Genomic DNA, 19,937 nt, shown 5'->3' on the forward strand with positions numbered 1-19,937 from the left:
TAAGATGAAGCGTTGGAGAAAAGCCTGGCCTCACCTGAAAGGGGTGGCCGTATAAACATACCGCCAGCACAGCCGTACCATACATTACAGTAGACGCGCACTCTGATGGCCTTTAGACAAAGCACATGCAGCATGGCGCACCTCTGGACGCTCATTTAATGCGGGCGTAATGGGTTTATGAGTAAACAGTGTGTATAGCTTAGCTTCTAACGATTCGGATTTATTTTTCAATCCTGTACGGCTATATTTAGGGGCCGCATGTGTTGTGGGCTTGAGCAGATGGTGAAAGGATCCCTTTAACCCGCGGCTGCAGAGGACACGCCTCCCCGGCCACACGAACCGACAGCGCAGACGCCTGACTTCAAGAGGGAACAAAAACTTTACATAAAATAGTACTTTTTTTGATTAATCTGTTCACGAAAGCAAATTAGGAAACTCGAGGTTTACTGAATGTCACAGATATCATTATGACGCGAGAGGAGGACCTGATCCGCATTGCAAAAAAACTGGACAAGATGGTGTCTAGAAATAACACGGTGAGGAATTTATTTTGACAGAAGTGCACCGCCAGCGTAACCTCTCCGGTGCTTTTTGTTTTTTTTTTTTTGTCCTGTGTGTATGTTACGTGACGTACAGTTTGAAATAACACACTAAATATTTGTAAACAACACAGGAATTAGATATGCCATTCGCGTTTGCTAAGTAGTTCATTTATTCAAAGTGAAAGTTTACTTTGAAATTTGTAGGCCGGTGCTACCGAATGCAGTTGTGCGAGTTGAATGCTGGACAGGTGTTTGGCGTTATGCTGTCCAGTATTAGATCTGCTTGCATACAAGCTAATCGCAGCTACTGCTTCTAAAGTTGACACTAGGGAAAAAAAAAACTCGATGAAAGAATAAATATATCGAATGTTTTGTTTGGGAAAAACTTGTGGTTGGTAATGGTTTCGTTTTCCCGTGGGAGACCGCGCTTGGTGTTGCAGAGTAAACAGTGGCGAGGTAGTTGGCGCGGAGTTAGTAAGTAAGAGAAGAGGGCCAAATTTCAAGAGTCTTTTTTTTAAAAAACAATCATTTATTTTTGCAAAGCATGTATGTAATGCACATAATTTACGCAGGAACCTTTGCGGCTTATTGAAAGTAAAACTACCAACCGAGTACTCTGCATGTTGTTTCCGTAGTGTTAAACATTTTACAATAACTGCGTTTTTATTTTTTCGCTGGGGCACCATAGATGAGGGTGTGAAATTAAATAATTGCCCACTATAGCTGTTTGACCTTTCATTTTTCGTACAGTATACCAAGGACTTTTTTTCTATCGCAGTTTCATTCATGGCTGTTTTGCGACACGTTAAAGTTAAAATACTTCCAGTTTGTATTTTGTAAATTATATTCGATATACTTAACGTGTTACTGTAGTTGTTCACTGGATTTACTTATCAACAGTAACAATAATAACAAACAATATTTTATTAATTTATTCCAGTTTGCTTTAAATTTAAACGTCGAATCTAACAGGAAGTTACACAGTTGCTGTCATTCGGAAATCGTATTCCTCTTTTGTGAAAGGTTGCCTGCCATACAGTAGGCCTACTGCCATTTAATAGCAGGCCTATTAGTGTTATACTGTATGAGACATTTCCATGCAGTATACCTACTGTACATTAATAATAAATTCTTTACCGCCTGAGGAGCTCTTCACACGTTAAGTATATTTCACAGAAGAAAGTTGTGTTTTATTAACTACACTTACAGCGAGTAGGACCAGAAGTACAGGAATTGCTCTTGTCATGTGGGGTACTAATGTCCAAAATTCAGCCATGTGAACGGTGGTGTGCAGAATTACAGGTCAAGTAAAAACCGTGCTGCTGCAGCGTGAGTTTTCCCCCTCTCTGCTGTCCTCTGCATGCACCATGCTTATGTCTCTGGGTGTTTCTTTCGGCAGGAGGGGGCTCTGGACCTGCTGCAGGAGCTGAAAGGCTTCAACATGACGCTGAAGCTGCTTCAGGTAAGATACCCCCCACAGAGCCCCTTGGCGATGACCAGGGGCAGGCGTGTGTCTGCCTGTATTTTTGTGCATCTAATTTTCTTATTTATTTCTAGTTTGGATAATATTTGATAATGTGTTTGTTTATTTTATTTATTTATTTTTACAGAATCTTTGCTTTGTGTTTTGTGCAAGTTGCTGTTCTATTATGGATTTAATTATTTTTACAGTTAATATTTTATTGCTTTTTTTAAATTGCATTTACATTTTATTATTTTTTATTCATTTATTTTAAACAAGCTACTTTGTAACTTCTAAACCTACCAAAATTTCTGTATATTTCTCTTTTTACCATTTATGAAACCTGTTTATCCAGGTCAGCACTTTCAGTAAATTCTCTTATGCCTGAATGTTTTAAACGATACATCCCAGCCATTTCTCAGTGGGGACCGTGTTCCTGATTAGACATTCCTCTGCTATACAGTAGCAACACCAGGGAAGTGTGTGTCTATGCATGTTCATTTTACAACCGTAAACCATATATGATTGGATCAGCTTGTTCTCTTCGCTGCCCCTAATTGTCCCGAAAAAACGTATTGGGGCCTTGGGAAGAGCACATTTCATGAGTCTGTAAATATGTAACTTCTTAAACGTTCCCCACAAACTCTGCTGTCCTTGTCTGGTTCCGGTCCAGGACACACGCATTGGCATGTCTGTGAATGGCATTAGGAAGCATTGCACAGATGAGGAGGTTGTTACCCTGGCGAAAATTCTTATCAAGAACTGGAAAAGACTCCTGGGTAATACCTCAGCTGATTATATTACCTTGTTCTAGAATAAACTCCATTTTGTGATCTTTCCAAACTCGATCGTGACTTCATTCCTGACCTGCCACAGTCGAAGTTAGACGTGGACTTGCTTTGAGTCATGCCGACTCTGAAATGCCATTTGCCTCCTAGAAACGGCTCAGTCTCAGACAGCGGAGAAGCCGAAGGAGAAGAACAGGACAGACAGCAAAAAATCCACGGCAGGCGACAATGAGGGACAAGCAGGGAGGCCTTCATCTGTGACGGAATCGAGGTACGAAACTAGTCAGGCTCAGAACAAGTCAAGAAGCACAGGTACATTTATATAATGCATGTTCTAATCCTATTGGCATCCTGTCTGGGTATATCCCAGCCTCGTGTCCTATGCTACCTGGGTTAGGCTCCAGGGTGTCCGTGACCTCGACCAGGATAAATGATTAGAAGATGGCTGGATGGATGGCTGTTGTAAACATGCACAAACGGAAAATGAAAGTTGATGAACCATAGGAATTCCAGGACTCTGACATCAGTTCGCTGCCCCGTGAAAGGCTGCATTGGGGGTATGGCTTGTCAAGTCGCACTTGTTTGTAAGTCACAGGAAGCGTTTGGTCGAGGCGAAAGCGAACTTAAACTCTGAGAAGAAGCATGCGTTTGAACACAGAAAGGAGAAGCACTCGGGGGAAGTTGTCAAGAAAGACAAGCGTACAAACGAACCCCAGAAAAAGCAGGAGAGGTGAGCCGCTTTAGTGTAACTAGGTTTTAAATGGTTGACACTCGTCATTTTAAAGTAGGGATTTTCACAGACTACTGTCTTTTAACTCAGGAAAGATGAGCCTGATCTTGGCGCTCTTTCTACTCCTGCTGTTAATCCCCTTTCCATACTGCCTTCCAAGCCCCCAGCCATAGAAGCGAAGAAAGAGAGGTCAGGATTCGGCCTTGGTGTCTGCACCGTGATGTCACTCAGCGTGCTGCTTGGCTGTGATGTCATCATGCATAATCCATCAGCCTTATTTTAGGAAGTTGCAATGCATGAAAAACTGCAAGTCCTCCGATGCACTAACGATGCTCAATCAAGCCTGACACTTTGGAAAATGCAGCCCTGGCAGTCATGGGACCGCAGTGGGAATTGTAGTGTTTGAGGAGTTATTTAAATAGAAGATAACTCACTTAAACTAAAGGCTTGATACTGTTCTGACTGTAGTCCGACCCTCACACTTGTTGATATTTGTATCCAACAAACCAACCTCCACTTTACCTCGGCTACAAGCTCACCCCCCCCAGCGAGATACATTTCTAAAGTGAAGCCTCAGGTTCTTTTAGTTGAATGATGAGGCAGGTTCCTTAAGCTTAAGCAGTTAATAAGACAGAATGAAGATGTTACAGAAAGATGTTTCACACGGCCGGTTCAGTGTCTGTCTGTGTCTGTCTTTGCCCCCAATGAGGGAAACAGGCCCTTTATCTATGGTCTTCGTACAGAACCCTGGAGCCGGAGGTCAGACAGCCTTGGTGAGAGTAAGTTGTATGAGAGGCAAAGAACATGATGAGCAAGTAGCAAGGACAGAAAGAAATGCAAAAATAAGAAACATGAAGGCCATGACTGAATGAACTAAATGAACATAATTGAATAACTACAAATTAACTAGGGAAATCCCTCAAAAGTGAACGTCCCTAATGTTCCAGCTGTCACATAAAGTACTCTTCAATTAGTGTAGTGATGTTTATTTTAACACGTACGTCCATTACATGTGTGTCCATTGTGCCCCTTATGTATGATGATCTGTCATGGCACTGGGGTCATTTTTATTGCAGGATGCTATGGGTTGAGAAAATTCATTAACAATCTAGGATCAGATTTGAAGGCAAGGCTGCGTGACAGGCAGGGCTGTCCTGTACTTCGGAGTGCACGCATCTCTGTGGCCATGAGCGAGTTTGTTCAGACTGCTGAGATATGATGTTGACTCTTGGCTGCCTCATTTCTCTGGTTTTGTGAACCGAGATGTGAGTTGGAACAACTGGGCTAAAAAGTGATAGGTTTCTATGCTGTGTGATTCTTTAAGGATCAGTCATTGATTTTATGTGTTTTATTTTTTTTCGTGTCCATTTGCACTTTCAGTTACGGTCAGTTTATTTCATGATTCGCTGCAGCTTTTCGAATTGCTGGGTTGCGCCTCCAAGTTGTCACAATTGGTTGATATCCGGTTCTTTTACTGTTAATTCTATGGTTCTTGATTAATTATAATGCTGTGTCCTATACAAGAGTCTGTATGATTCTTTCCAGGCTGTCATACACACGATTAGTAATTCTTTGGGCCGGAAACTTTTCATTATCGGGGCCCTTGTGTCCGTGTTTTTCGTAAGCAGGAATCGGTTAGTTTACTGGTAGAGCTGTCCATGATTATTCGACTGAACTTGATTACTTTATAATTTTATTCGAGGTTTTTTAATATTCCTTCTCGATTACTCGCTAATATGGCGGAAGATTAAAGGGTTTTGCGGACGAGGGTCCAATTAAAGTACTAAAGCATCAGTTATGCAGAAGCGCTTCACATTAAAAGTGAATGAGAATGCGGTCTCCTGTTAGTATTGCAAAACAGAATATCTCCATAGCAAGACTGCCATGGAAATGCATATTATAAGGAGACATTCAGTTTGGCAGACTCAGCCATTAATGGTTAGCCATAGATACGTTCCATTTAACCTCTCAAAGTAACCTAGCCTGTCTTTGTCATCACTTTGAGTTAAATCATTTTGCTTATCATGATCGCTGTATGTCAAATTAATCACGATCATTGTTGACACACCACAGCACACAACAATCAAATGTATCCTCTGCATTTAACCCATATGTGACATCGTGACATAGCAGGGGGCAGCTAATTCAGCGCCCAGGGAGCAGTGCTGGGGGGCGGTACCTTGCTCAGGGTACCTCAGTGGTGCCTTGCTGGTCGGGGATTCGAACCAGCAATCATTCAATTAAAAGTGCACTTCCCTTACCATTAGACCACCCTACTAGTCAATTAACTTAAATTTTTTTTTGTTAATGTATTATGTGTTTTGAGTAGGGCTGAACGAGACTAGAGAAAGATCACATCGTGATATTTAGGAGTTGAAAAATTAACTGCATAGCCAAATGTAGAACTTACCTACCTTTAACTTATTGTCTACCAACAGCGTCTGCCAAATCAGTTGGTGGTTTTGCCATGAACTGTGCCAATAGGCCCAAAGCAGTGCCACCAAATCACTTGCTTTTGCTCAATATGGTCACTATGGAATGCAATATATTTCCATTCAGTGGAATACAAATGTCATTTTGTGACCAGTTCTTGTTCACGATCCTCTTTTTCATTCACTTTTTGCTTAATTTCTAACAGACACACCACAGAGTCCATGAATCAGTCCAAAAGAAAGGACAGAAATGATATGGTTGTCTTTGAGATCACATGCAACGCTTATGCAAAACATTAGACTGATTTTTAAACCTATACTAGATAATTCCTAAAAGGAGCCATCATCAAATTAGCAAATTGCTAAATTGCCCATAGGTGTGCATGTGTGAGTGAATGGTGTGTGAGTGTGCCCTGCGATGGGCTGGCCCCCCATCCTGGGTTGTTCCCTGCCTCGTGCCCATTGTTTCCGGGATAGGCTCCGGACCCCCCGCGACCCGGTAGGATAAGCGGTTTGGTAAATGGATGGATGGATGGATCAAATTAGCAAAACCTGCTAAGTTTGGTTTACTGTGACCAAGTAAAAATTTTATGGCACAACTTATTGGTGATTCGAACAGAGCAGACTACCGAGGTCCTCGCAATGTGACGATTGCATGTGCATGAAATGGCATGTTGGTATTAACGTCGCACATCGACATACAGTAATTGATAGTGACAGCCCTGTTTACTGGCAAAATAAATTAAAATGATTGGAATAGTTTTCTGCGTTATGCTAGTTGAATGATTTAGTTGTTTCAAATGTTATTTTGAGTGCTTCCATGCCAGCAAGACTAATTTCTGTATTGTCATTATTTTTCAAGCGTGATCCTGATCCCCGAGTGTTCCGTTTTGTCCTCTAAAATGTGTCATGGTTGTGGAAAAAGAGCAGTCTAGACTAGCCTTTGCGTCTCCATTTGACTTGTGGTGACATGTTCACTCTGGTGTTATAGTAACATGATATCATTCGGTAACTGTGATCCTATTGGGATGTTGTTTTTGACAGAAAGTGTATTTAGGTTAGATTGAGGACAAGATGTATGTGTTTAATACTGTGGCATGTTTCACTTAGGAAAGCCACTCCTGACATAAATGGTCCCATTGCTCCTCTCCCCCTGCACCTCCATCCTTCTCTCCCTCCCAAACGTCCGTCAGTGGAAGGCAAGAGTGAAAGGTCAGATCCGGCATGTAGCACGGCGCCGTTCCAGCTGACGTGGGTGACACTTTCTGTTTGACTGCTCTTAGGTGAATGTTGTGTTATTCTCTGTAAGCTTTTCTCTTTGGGATTTTAATCATAGAAGGGAAACGCCATATTCCAAACGTTTATCTCCGAAGCGGCCATCCCACGATTCAAAAAAAGAAAGGTCTGAAATGCGGAAGGATCTTAAACCAACACTTCCAACCCTGGCACAAGCAGCCAAACTACTACAGAAGTAACAGTTTGAGCTTTGAGACATTTGCCTTTGCATGAGTGTAGATTGAGGGTTATCTCACCCGGTCTGTTTTTTTTGGTGCCTGGTATTTTTACAAGAAAATGGCTGTAGTCATTTTTGTGGCATTTATTTGTGTGTTTTCTTACAAGAAATATGACCGGGTATTGATATTGACTTTGTAGTGGACGCAGTTCGCTGCTGTACAATAGCATAATATATGCATGTGCTCTTTTCGTAGTACACTAACCTCTTGCTTAATTATCCGTAATTGTTTGTAGTTGGTTGGAAAGTCCTCTCTCTGGTCATGGTAAGGATGCTCTCGCAAGTGCTGAAAATGTTCTCCTTTTCCAGAAAGGACTCGACAGATGATAATAAGCCTCCAAAGCAGTCCAATGTGGAAACCAAAAAAGAAAGGTGAGCTGCTTCCTGCTTTTTTTAAGCCTCAATACTGAGATATGATACGATTTTCACAGGATGATTCTGAGGTGGTGAAATATTCCAATAGCAAAATTCTTAGTCTGTGTTTAGCGCAGCTGGTAGCAGTACATTATGAATTATTTATGGTATCCTCTTCAGTGCGGCAACGTTGCAGTTTGATCTAAGAAGGAGTTTTCTGCATCAGTCTGCCGAACAGGATCTCCTCTGAGGAAAACATTTTATGTTGTTTCAGAAAAGAGTCAACAGATACGAAAGTTTTACCTGCTAAACGGCAAAGTCAGGATGGGAAAAAGGACAGGTCTGCCATGGGAGATGTGTGTGTGTGTGTGTGTGTGAGTGAGTGGGTATACCTATCCTTATGGGGACACAATGTCCCCATAACGTGATAAATATCCGTTTTCTTTTCCCTTATGGGGACTGGTTTCCTGGTCCCCATAAGGGAAAACTCTATTTTATAAAAATCGGTGACTTCTATGAAAAAAATAAAAATGCAAAAACTCTTATATTTTGTTTGGTTACTTATGGTTATTATTAGGGCAGGGTGGGGGTTAAGGTTATCATAGTTAGCATTAGCATTTTTCTCATAGAGGTGAATGAGCGGGCCCCATAAGGACAGGTATAATCGACGTGCGCATGTGTGCAGCTTAGCTATATTGTATTGCCTACCTAACTTACAAGTTGTTTCATCAACCGTGAATGGAATGCAGAAGGAAGAGTGTGAGCATGCCAAGTGTCGTAACTAGGTCACTGGAAATGCCTGCTTCCTTGACCCCCTTCCCGCTCATCCGACACTCTTGAGCCTCTCAAGGAACTCACTAGACTCTCTTGTTTCCAATGGTACAGAAAGGACTCTGTGGACCTCAAGCCTGCCCATCCTGTGAAGCGCCATTCGACTGACACTAAACCTGAGAGGTGAATGTGGCTCTGGTTCTGACTGAAATTCCTGATCGCTGAGACATCTCACCCTTTGCTTCACACAAACTTCCTTTCTCAGTAAATGAATGTAAACACCCTTAGGTCTGTGACACAAATGTTTAAGTAATGAGATCTACCAGCAAAAATCTTTGCACGGTTCCAGAGAACACAGATCTGTCAAAAAAGACATATCAAATGTGCAATTAAAATACTTGGTAACGTTTTTGCATTAACTGCACGTTCATTATGCATTCATTATATATCCATAATGCATTCATTATGCATTCATACAAACCCCATTTGCAGAAAAGTTGGGATATTTTCTAAAATACAATAAAGACAAAAATCTGTGATATGTTAATTCAAGTGAGCCTTAATTTAACTGACAAAAGTACAAAGAAAAGATTTCCAACAGTTGTACTGACCGTCTTAATTGTTTTTTGTAAATATATGCAAAGTTGGAATGTGATGGCTGCAATGCACTCAACAAAAGTTGGTCCAGAGTTAAAATAACATTGAATAGTGCACAGAATACCTAACACCAGTCTGAAAGATTCCAGGTTAAGCAGGCTAACTGGAAGCAAGCAATATTTGGGAATAAAAGTAGCGTTCATCAAAGACTCCTGGGCTGGGGAGTACTTTGGAAAACCATCGTCACTTAACACAAGTTTTAGAGACTTATGTTGCCATCAAGGCGACATCTCTTCCTGGGACGTCCGTGCTTATTTCAGCGGGACAATACCAGACCCCATTCTTCATGGGCTACAACAGCGTGGCTTCATAGACCCAGATCTTCTAGTCCAGATCTATCTCCAATTGAAAATGTATTGGACAGCGGCGTCCACAGACTGCAGCTGAAATCTTACATCGTGCAAGAATGGGCAAAATTTCCTATTGCAAAATTACTACAATTAATATTGTCAGTTCCAAAATGATTAAAAGACGTTATTTAAAGTAAAGGTGATGTAACACAATGGTAAATGTGCCTCTGTCGAAATTTTTGTTGAGTGTTGCAGCCATCAAATTCTAACTTTGCATATATTTACAAAATACAATTAAGCTGTTCGGTGAAACTGTTGAAAATCTTTTCTTTGTACTTTTGACAGTTAAGTAAAGGTTCACGTGAATTAACGAATCTAAGATTTTTGTTTTTATTGCATTTTAGAAAGTATCCCGATTTTTCTGGTAATGTGGTTATATATAATAAACATTATAATCGTAGGATGTTTGTTAGAGATTTTTACAGTTGTTTTTAGACTTGTCTCAATACATTGTCCCTTTTCTCAAAACATTTGCATCATATCAGTGGATTATGTATACTAAACTGTGCATGCTTTTGCATTACATTATTTGCATTTGATGCGAAATGCATTCAGGGCTTCTTCCAAAATTCATGAATATCCCTCTGTGTTCAACACCAGAAAAATTCTGTACAACTACAGCAAATTTTTCCGACGTTTAGAACACAACACTTAACAGTAATTCAGTTTTTTAGTTTTTATTTTGGTTTGCGGTGGATGTTTGAGACTTAAGCACAAGGTAGAAATGCTTGCCAGGGTCTGTCAAAGGGATGGCCCTCTCGCCATGCCTTCATGGTTGCTGTGTTTCTGCAACAGACTGTTTCATACTTGTTCTTTTCTCAGGAGAGATTCCACCAGTTCAAAGAGTGGAAGTGGCCCCCCAGTGAAGAAGATCACAGGAGACAGGTGAGATGAGAATCCCCACATGTCTACCAGTACAGGTGGAAAGTTCAAGTCCAGAAAGTACAGATCCAGACCAAGATTTTGTTTCACCCAGCCAGTTCAATACAAGGAGTCAATTTCTCTGAATACTCAGCTGATTGGTTGAAACAAAATCGTTTTTTGGTCTGGATTTGTACTTTCTGGACTTGAACTTGAACTGTACTTGGCTTACCAACACTGACTCACAGTTTGAAGCCCCTCAGTGTCTCAGGCAGTTATGAAATGTTGAAAGTCTGAGTTCTGTGGTCTACATAAAGAATCTAGGCTGTACTGTTAGTTAGCTGTGATGGGTCACTGCAATAGGTTTGGTGGTTCTGACAGTGGTATTGGTCTGTCTGGTGTGAATTCCTGTTTGCCACTGAAGGGCACACTTTAAATCCAATTGGCTCTTGGCCCTCCCACAGCGGGTTAATTGGCTGAGAGTAAAGAAGGCGGGACACGACAGCTGCTGCCAGCCCCCTGGTGGACGTGAGCAGCTGAGACTCGATGACAGCTGGACTAAATTAAGGAGGGAAAAAACTGGGAGTAGCATTTATAAAAAGCTGCAGATGGATCGAATAAAAACTCAAAATATCAGTCAGTGTACATCTTAGCGTTGTTATGATCAGTCCAGTGTCATCTGAAGACCAGTTTTAATGTACAACTCCTTAACTCTGACTGGCTAATCGGCATTTCTAATGTATTTTTGTAACTTGTTGCCCGCAGCTAATAGGCTGATTAAAACATTTAAGTTGCCACCTTGCCATACTGCATTCCACAATTTGAGTATATTCTCATTACCTCGTTACATTAACCCAAAAGGATAAGTAATTGTGACCTGTCACTAAAATGTGCAATGTGCCATTTGTGTTTATGTAATATACATGTCTTTGTGTCTTTGTGTGTTTTTAGGAGGGATTCGCAGGGACCCAAGTCCCCGATTGCCGGAGCCCAGCAGCGAAAGCCGTCTACAGACAGCAGTGAGATGTATGTCACTCTAGTGTGACCCTGCCACTGTCACCTGCCTTGAACCCCCCCCCCCGCCGCATATTGCATGGTGTGCCAGCACATTCCCCAGTATTTTAGGAGCGCAATGTTTATTGTAGTAAATTCCGGCGCAAGGCATGCGTAACCGTCTGCAGACACGCATGACGTACTCCACCACTTACTGCCTGCAGCTGTCCTGCTCCCACTTTTAACATTGTTTTCACCTCTCTGTCAGTGCTAAGAAATATACAGACCAAGCACAGTGCTGTGACCAGATTGTTATGCATAGTTTCATGTCAAATACAGTAATTTACATTTCTTTACTTAGCAAATGCCTTGGGCCAAAGTAACATACAGGCGAGGCAGTTAGTATATTACAAACATATGGCTATCAAGGAGTCCATTAGGCAAAAGCAATGCTCAACACCAGGGCGAATTCTGAAGGACATTTTGGTCAAATTGTTGAAGACGGACGTGGTATCTAAATCAAAACGTTTTGGCACAGACACATCTGTTCGTGTTCAGAGACACACGTTCAGCAGCTGTCTGCTAAACAGTCGGGTCAGCCTGGCCATAGCTTGGACAAGCCCAAAAAAAAAGTTACTGAAAATCTGCTGATATTAATTGAGCTTTTACAATTTAACTAAATAAGTATTAATGTGTTATATTTCAGTCGTGCATCTCTGACAATGGTTGTTGCAGCTATGATACCATATTATAACTGTTGGGACATTATAATGAACAGTAATTCACTAACCATACTTTATGTAGTAGTAGAAGTTACTTCCTTTGTAGTTACTTTTGGAGTTAATGCAGGCCAAGTGCAACCACTGACATACCTGGGGTGTAACACACTTTATTTTACAATAGCTGTAGGTAGTGTTGGGTGTTTTGGGTCCAAAAGCTACAAATCTGGACCAAGATTTTATTTCTACCAATCAGGTGAGTATGTGTGACTCTTTATGATCAGCTGGTTGGTAGAAGCAAAATCTTGGTCTGGATTTGTGGCTTCTGGACCTGAAATGCCCAACACTGGCTGTCGGTCAGATAGCGACATCTCTTCTCGCAGTTCGAAGGCCATGGTGAACTCTTTATACCAAGTGACCTTGTTCAGACATTATCCCCAGGACTGCAGGCCTCAGCAGGTATGTGCTTAGCCCCATTTACCCTCACGCTCAGTGTGAAAAGCCCAGGTCTTCCTCGCTTGTCTGGTGTAGCCTGATCATCCTGTATTTGAGGAGCAGGGTTAATGGGCCATGACTGATTCCCTGGTCATTTGGGGTCACCCTATGAAGGGAGCGTAGCCATTGGCCGTCTCAGGATGTTCAGTGGCCCCTGGGTTACAAGAAATCCATAAAGCTGTATGTAGTCTCCTGTTCTGTTCCCCTTGATCTATTTTACATTGAAACATCTGTCGATATTTATGTTCAAGCATCTTGCCACAGTCAGTTTGATCCTAATAGATTAGAAGTATATAAGGGGGTTTCCTGTTTGTGATGATATGCATATTTTCTGCTACAATTTTTTTTTTTATTTGACCTGATGACAGCAACTGGTGATGCAGTGGCTCTATGGCTTGTATGTGTGCACTGTTTGCATGATGTTTCTGGGCTTCTCTGAGTAGTCTTTTGTGTCAGCGTCTATGTCTAATGATAGCCAAGTGATTATGCACATTATAAATTGCATAGACTCCCAGTTTGAGTCCCGGTTTGTAGATGGACTCAGAACTTTTGCAGGCAGTGCAGTGCCCCAAACTCAGCTTTATAGAACACAGCACGCAGCAAAGAACCATTTTCAAGAGAAGCTTAATATTGCTGTAAAGATAGACTGGAGCACTATACCAGAGATTTGTACGAGAGATGCGTGAAAGTCCTTCACGATGCATTTACATAGGCAAAGGTCTTCACTTTTAAGTCCCAAGTCAGAGTATGATCAATGTTTGTCGGATATTGTCTGCATTCCTTCCCATCATCCTCAGCATCCAGCAGATGGTTGGTAGCGTCCCTCTGGTTTCTGTTTGCAGGGGTAACAGTAAGATCAAACCAGAGACGCCGAAGAGCCCCACCTCCCCGACCAGCCCCGTGTCCCCTTCCTTCAGTCCCACGGGCGGCCCAGTGCCCCCTCACTTGCTGACCGGGGACTCGGTTCGTGACAAATGCATCGAGATGCTGACTGCTGCGCTGCGCACCGATGGTGGGTGCAGAACCATGCTGTTGTGTGTTAACCTCTTTTAACACGTCATTATGCATCATTGTTTTACAGTTTATAGTGCTTTATTCTATGATCTTTATTTAAGCCACTTTCTCGTACCAGCCATGAATCTGTTACTTGTATGGCTGCCACAAGCCAAAATGTGCTCCCTTTCTTCCCAGATGACTACAAGGATTTTGGCGTCAACTGCAACTCCATGGCCGCAGAGATCGAATATCATATCCTTTGGCTGAGCTGCTGTGTTTATTAAAGAAGGCGCTTCCTTTATCGCCAGTGGTCTGTATAGAGGTCACACTGCACAAGCACGGCTAGGCTGAGCAGGGCTTTGAAGGCCATAGTGGGCAGGATTGAAAGGAACCAGCTGAGGTGGTTCGGGCATCTAGCAAGGACGCCTCCTGGTCACCTTCCTGAGGAGAAGCTTCAGGCATTTCTTACTGGGAGGAGACCCCAGGACAAACCCAGGACTCACTGATGAGATTATATCTATCGGCTGGCCTACGAACGCCTCGGTATCCCGCTGGAGGAGAGGTGGCAAAAGGAGACGGAGGGTTGGGTATCATTACTTAGACTGATGCCTTCACGACATGGAACCGGATGAGCAGCAGAGGATGGATGGATGGATGGATGGATGGAAGGAAGGAAGTTAAAACTGTGATAGTGTTACTGGTAAAATTGTTATGCAAGTACAAAATATTGATTTTGATCCATCAGAGATATTATAAAGCACAGATCATTTTTAAAAATCAGCATTAAGTGCGTTATGCATTGTTGTCTTTGACACAAAGGTTCGATTTTATGCAGTTGGCCATTTGTGTAAAATCAAAGCAGATCTGCTTCTAAGAAAAGGTTAGAAAAGATTTAGCTTTTGCAGATGCAAAGTTTTCCTTTATATAAAGTGTAGAGTCCCTTAGCGCTCAGCTTTTTCTACCCGTCCACACACATCTACCAGGAGATTAAAGCCACAGACATGAAGTATAAGAACCGAGTTCGCAGTCGCATCAGCAACCTCAAGGACCCCAAGAACCCTGACCTTCGCAAGAACGTCCTGGCGGGGGCCATTGAGCTCAGCCGCATCGCCAGTATGACTGCGGAGGTACGCTGCGTCTGTTCCTCACTCTGTTTTGGGGAGTGTGCCATACCAGTACGATTTCCTGTTTCTCTGTACTTCAGTTGAAAATGAAAACCTGTTTAACAAGCCGGATAGGTTCACGGAAGCAATTCAGGTACTTAACGGGCAGCGTGGCGGCTCCCTCATTCGCATTGAATGCGACCAATGACGTCAGCAGATAATCGGTCGCCTGTTGGAATAGGTAAAAAAAATCTGTCAAATTCATCTGTAAAGCACATTTTAAAATAACGTTTGTTGGCCAAAGTGCTGTACAGAATCACCAAAGGAAAGGAAAAGGGATAATAAAAATAAATGTATAATTATTATTATTATGATGATAAACAAAGATTGAAAAAGGGGGTATAAAAGAAGAGAAGATCACTTAAATACAGCTAGCAAAGAAACATAAGATGTTTAGGAGTACTGACAGATGGGGCACATCAGATGGTTAACATATGTATATACATACACATTATAACTACTGAGAGATATTGAATCAAGGTTGGGCTTTTTAAAGAGATAGCATGTATGCAGTATGGTGGTACAACACCAGTGTCCGGAGAGCTGCTTACGAGTGAGCGGATGCTGGGGCCAATTATGTCAATTTCTTCTTTTAAGAGAGAAGTAGGAATGATGTCAAGGGTACAGGCGGTGGAGTCCATGGTAGAAACAGTCTTAATAAGGCAGGCTAATGAGACGAGGTTGAAAGAGCAGATCCGGACAACGGAGACATGACAGGCGGCTTTCGGGCGCTAACCCTTTGGGGCATTCAGACAAAACTTGGCTGTTTTACTGACCCTTAACTTAGTGTTGGTTAGCAAAAAAACTGAATATTTTAACATGAACATTTGTTATTTCGACCTGACACAAGGAATAAACATCATAATAAGATGTAAAAACGGAGATTAAATTAAGGAAACATGATATCAATATTAGCAGATGGATATGAGAAAGTGAAATCAGGATAAACGCCTGGTTATACTAAATATCGTCCGGTTTAACGCTCAAGTGGGCCTTTATTGTCACACCAGCCATGGACAGTAGCAGAGACAGGTCTCTCAGAGGGGAGGGGAGATAAATTTGCTTTTGTGCTTTTTACTCTGTTTATGAAGAATTTTTTGAAAAGTGATATTTAAACGAGGGCCAGTGAGAGAGTTGACTGTGGAGAAGAGAGACAGACTTCTGGTTTTTGGAGATGAGAGGTGTATTTTATTCTTACTATTTTAATAGCTTGCTGATATCTGGATAGCTTATCCGGTAAAATTTCAAGTGAAATCTAAAGCTTCTCCTGCCTCCATTTACACTCAGCCTCTTCTGAGAGCTCTAAGTGTTTTAAGCCAAGGCTGTCAGTTTAAGCTTTTTCACTTTAAGCAGCCCAGTGTTAAGTATGAAGGAACAGGAGGTGTTTAAATGGGAAGTCCTGAGTACCAAGACGGGCTGGAGGGATCTCAGCTGTGCAGCCGCTATGAAAGCAGTAGGAAACATAGTACCAGCGAAAGGGTTAAGACTGCAACAGCAGAAAGTAGGAAAGACAGTTATAGGCTGGATAACAGGGAGGGAAATTTAAAAGACAATAAAGCTATTATTATTATCTGTTATTTCCACGTTTCAATCATGAGACCCTGGTGACAGTACCGGGTCCTGAGCGTGACCTTGTTCATGAGTGGGGTCACTGTTATGTTGGGTCAGGTTAGATGATTCAATCATATTTATAAATATTCTAACAAGACGTTTGGAAGGACAGCAAATATGAATACTGAAATCAAGAATTAGGACGCTGGGACTATAAAATCTTGGCATGATCAGCCACAGGAAACTAAAATGGTGGTATGAAGTGCTTATTTGAATTAGGTGGGTGGAGTAACTGTACAGGATTAACAGGCAACTACAAAGATTAACAGATTTCATTGGCTGTACTTCAAAACTGCAAAAACAGCCTTAAGTGAGATGGCAATAAGTAACCTGCTTCTTAAAAACCGCTGCCAGCCCCCGTCACACCCACAGAGACTAGGGGTATTAAGCAGAGATAGCGTCTGGTAGGCACAGTTCAACAAGCAGGTCTGAATATCCAGGTCTTAGGCCGGTCTCAGTTACCAGTAAGAAGTCTAAAGTGCACAAAGTGAGAATAATGCCGGATAAAGGTCTTATTGGACAACGACCTCACATTTATTACCACCACCTTCAGCAGATTAATATGATCAGTTTGTACAGTCCCTGTTATATATCAGTGTGGAGGTATCAACGATCGGACCTGCCTCGGTGAATCGAGATCTTCACCAGAAGCCAATGGGAGAGCGTCTGTGGGCTGGAGATGGGCGACACGGGTCATAGAGAGGAGTATTTCACCTCCAGGGGGTAGCTAGAGACTGGGGGATGCCGCCTGAGCTAGACATCATGCAGGCAAGAATGGGAGTGTTCCAATGTGATGGTGGAGCGTGAACATGTCTGCTTCACCTGTCGGCTCATCTTCTCCGGTGTCAGTATCCCCGGATATGATGTGTACCTGGAGGGTACCTGGATAGCAGTGAAGGAACACATTCCATGATTTCCCTGCACAGAAATCAATTAAGGAAACAAGGATATTCAGTAGTGTTTGCTTATTGCAGGGAGTAACGGTTTGAGTACACTGGACACGTACTGATATCAGCGAGGACAAGCAGGTCAAATGGCAGGTTATGATGATCTTGGTCATTCAAAGATCATGTTTTTAAAAAACTAGTTTTGGAAGACCTACGAACAAGGGTAACAATCTTCAGTGTGCCATTGGTGGGTGTAGCCCTGTTGAAAACACTGCGTCCATCTGCTCAGGAGATGGCCAGCGATGAGCTGAAGCAGCTGAGGAACACCATGACCCAGGAGGCTATCCGGGAGCATCAGATGGCCAAGACTGGGGGAACCACCACTGACCTGCTGCAGTGTGGCAAGTGCAAGAAGAAGAACTGCACATACAACCAGGTGGGGGCTTTTGACTGAGGCCAACTGGGCTTCCACTGAGCCTGCAGAGAGTCTAAGGAGGCCTGGTGACACTAATGATCTCGGTCCCCTACTCCAGCAGTCAGTCACTTAGTTTTATGTTCTGTATTTGTCAGATGCTTTTTAAGTGATGTACAATTGAGAACAGTCATTGGAGCAGTTGAGGTTATGGGCCTTTCTCAAGGGCCCAATGGTGACATCACTCTGCCAGCCCAGTGATTTGAACCAACAGCCTTTTAATGACAGGGATAGAATCTTAACCTGCAGAGCCACACGGTTATTTTATTGAGTTACATTTGGTTTTTATAGTTATGTGTTATTAGTATTACCCTTACCAACGCCTCCAACTTTACGTAATTTCTAAGTTTATCAATGAATGAGCTCTTACTGTCTAGCTTAACTGCCATTTGAAGGTGTTAATTGTGTAAAGGTGCCCGTTGCATTGTGTCCCATCCTTGGAGGGGGACGTCCGCACTCAGCCTGTGCTGCTCTCTGTACCTGTACAGGTGCAGACTCGCAGTGCAGACGAGCCAATGACTACCTTTGTGTTGTGCAACGAGTGTGGGAACCGTTGGAAGGTAAGGTCACCTTCAGGGCTTAGTACAACTTAAGATCCGAGTAGATTTTGTCACAATGTAACTTGTGCTTTTTTTTGGAGCCACACGTGAAATTGGCACCGTTCTGTTAGGGACGCCTCATTTTGCTTGACTTCAAAGTTATCGTTTACCCTTGTGATATCAATATAGGTTCGATTTTATGTTTCATTCCGTTAATGTTGTGTTTTTCCCCCCCAGTTTTGCTAATGAGAATCCAGCAAGATGAAAATCAAGCCTTCAGTCTGATCCCAGAAATAATAATGACTGGACATTTGTTTCTATCAGGGATAGCAAAAATGTAGTATACAGCATGATTTTACAAGATGTAGTTAATCATAATTTGGATTTATACCTGGCTTTGAAAGATTTCTATGATCACTGCATGTAATTTACTGGGTAATACCTTTCAATTCCATTTCTGGAGTATTTTTGGTAATATTTTTAGTCCAATGATTTTAAAGTTGAGTGAATCGATATGTTACTGCGAATGTTGAAGGACAAAACACTTCATACCGTTGTAAATGTCATTATCCTAAAAGTTATTTGTTTAACTTGAATGCTAAATCAACGAAGTGGATATAAAAAGAAAAACGTTCAAATATGCCTTCAAAGATCGTACTTTCCCAAAGGCTTTTGGAAAGGCCTGGTTTGGCTTCACATGCACTTAGCCTTTCCGATGGATGGATGCCGCGCTGTGAACACACTTCAAGAGAGATGCCTTAACGGGGGGATGATAATCAGACCAGAAATGTATAAAATTTTGTATAAAACCCGAAACAAATAAAGACCATTTTATTTAAAGTAGTTTGTCCAGATGTTTTCATAACAGTGCAGCAGAAACAAGATTCTGTGCTTTGAATTCACAGCTGTGGCCTTTATATTTTAGACATGACTTCAGACACAGTTTATAGCGAAACCAGGGTCCTTTGGCTCAATGCATGTAGCGCGAGGTTCTCTACACCTCTACATCTGTCACCTTGTGTGGGCAGGGGGCTCGGATGTCCTCCCTTCTATCCATCTTCTGCACCTGCTTATCCAGTACAGGGTCACATTGAGTCTGGGGCTCTTCCCAGGAAGCATGGGTGTGAGACAGAGATACTGGTCCACCGCTGGGCACATGCTAACATCCTAAGCAGAATTTACAGGCATCAATTCACCTCCGTAACCACATGTTTTTTGGTAATGAGAGGCAGAAGTGTGACTGACTTTTTGTACTTAACTGGTTGGTTGAAACAAAATCTTGGTCTGGATTTGTACTCTCTGGACCTGAAATCTCCACCTTTGCCCAAACCCACACTCCCAGCTGTGTGAGGTTCCAGTACAAACCACTGGGCCTGCATGCCTTCTGTATTAGTGCATGTTTTTCCATACTTATTCTGTGATGCTTTCAGTTTGTGCTAAATCCTTTAGAGAACTTTTAGCATATTTAATAAAAAAACCCACATTGTATGTTTTCTCTAATAATTCAACAGTATATCTGCACACTGCTCAAACACCATATGTTTTTTGTGAACAATGTTTACTTAACACTATCATCCTCAGTAACAACAGCCTAGACCACTG

At 42.2% G+C, this 19,937-nt stretch overlaps 1 protein-coding gene across 17 annotated transcripts; it reads left to right on the plus strand.

Annotated features, from left to right (window-relative positions):
- Positions 1-307: 307 nt before the first annotated feature.
- tcea3 (transcription elongation factor A (SII), 3) lies at positions 308-19,175 on the plus strand. Of its 17 annotated transcripts, none has more exons than XM_049026127.1 (19): positions 313-536; positions 1,942-2,004; positions 2,678-2,783; positions 2,943-3,063; positions 3,382-3,522; positions 3,613-3,711; positions 7,065-7,205; positions 7,291-7,425; positions 7,777-7,839; positions 8,096-8,161; positions 8,707-8,775; positions 10,422-10,484; positions 11,412-11,486; positions 13,510-13,679; positions 13,859-13,914; positions 14,635-14,790; positions 17,614-17,760; positions 18,285-18,356; positions 18,573-19,175. In XM_049026127.1, the coding sequence occupies exons 1-19, from the start codon at positions 468-470 to the stop codon at positions 18,579-18,581; spliced, it is 1,821 nt and encodes a 606-aa protein (XP_048882084.1). In that variant the 5' UTR covers positions 313-467; the 3' UTR covers positions 18,582-19,175. The 17 variants fall into 17 exon arrangements, with proteins under 17 accessions (XP_048882098.1, XP_048882084.1, XP_048882086.1 ...); XM_049026129.1 differs by having other exon boundaries at positions 7,065-7,166; XM_049026128.1 differs by having other exon boundaries at positions 3,388-3,522.
- The last annotated feature ends 762 nt before the right edge of the window (positions 19,176-19,937 follow it).

The sequence above is a fragment of the Brienomyrus brachyistius genome, chromosome 9 (assembly GCF_023856365.1).
Source record: "Brienomyrus brachyistius isolate T26 chromosome 9, BBRACH_0.4, whole genome shotgun sequence".
Taxonomy (NCBI): Eukaryota; Metazoa; Chordata; class Actinopteri; order Osteoglossiformes; family Mormyridae; genus Brienomyrus; species Brienomyrus brachyistius.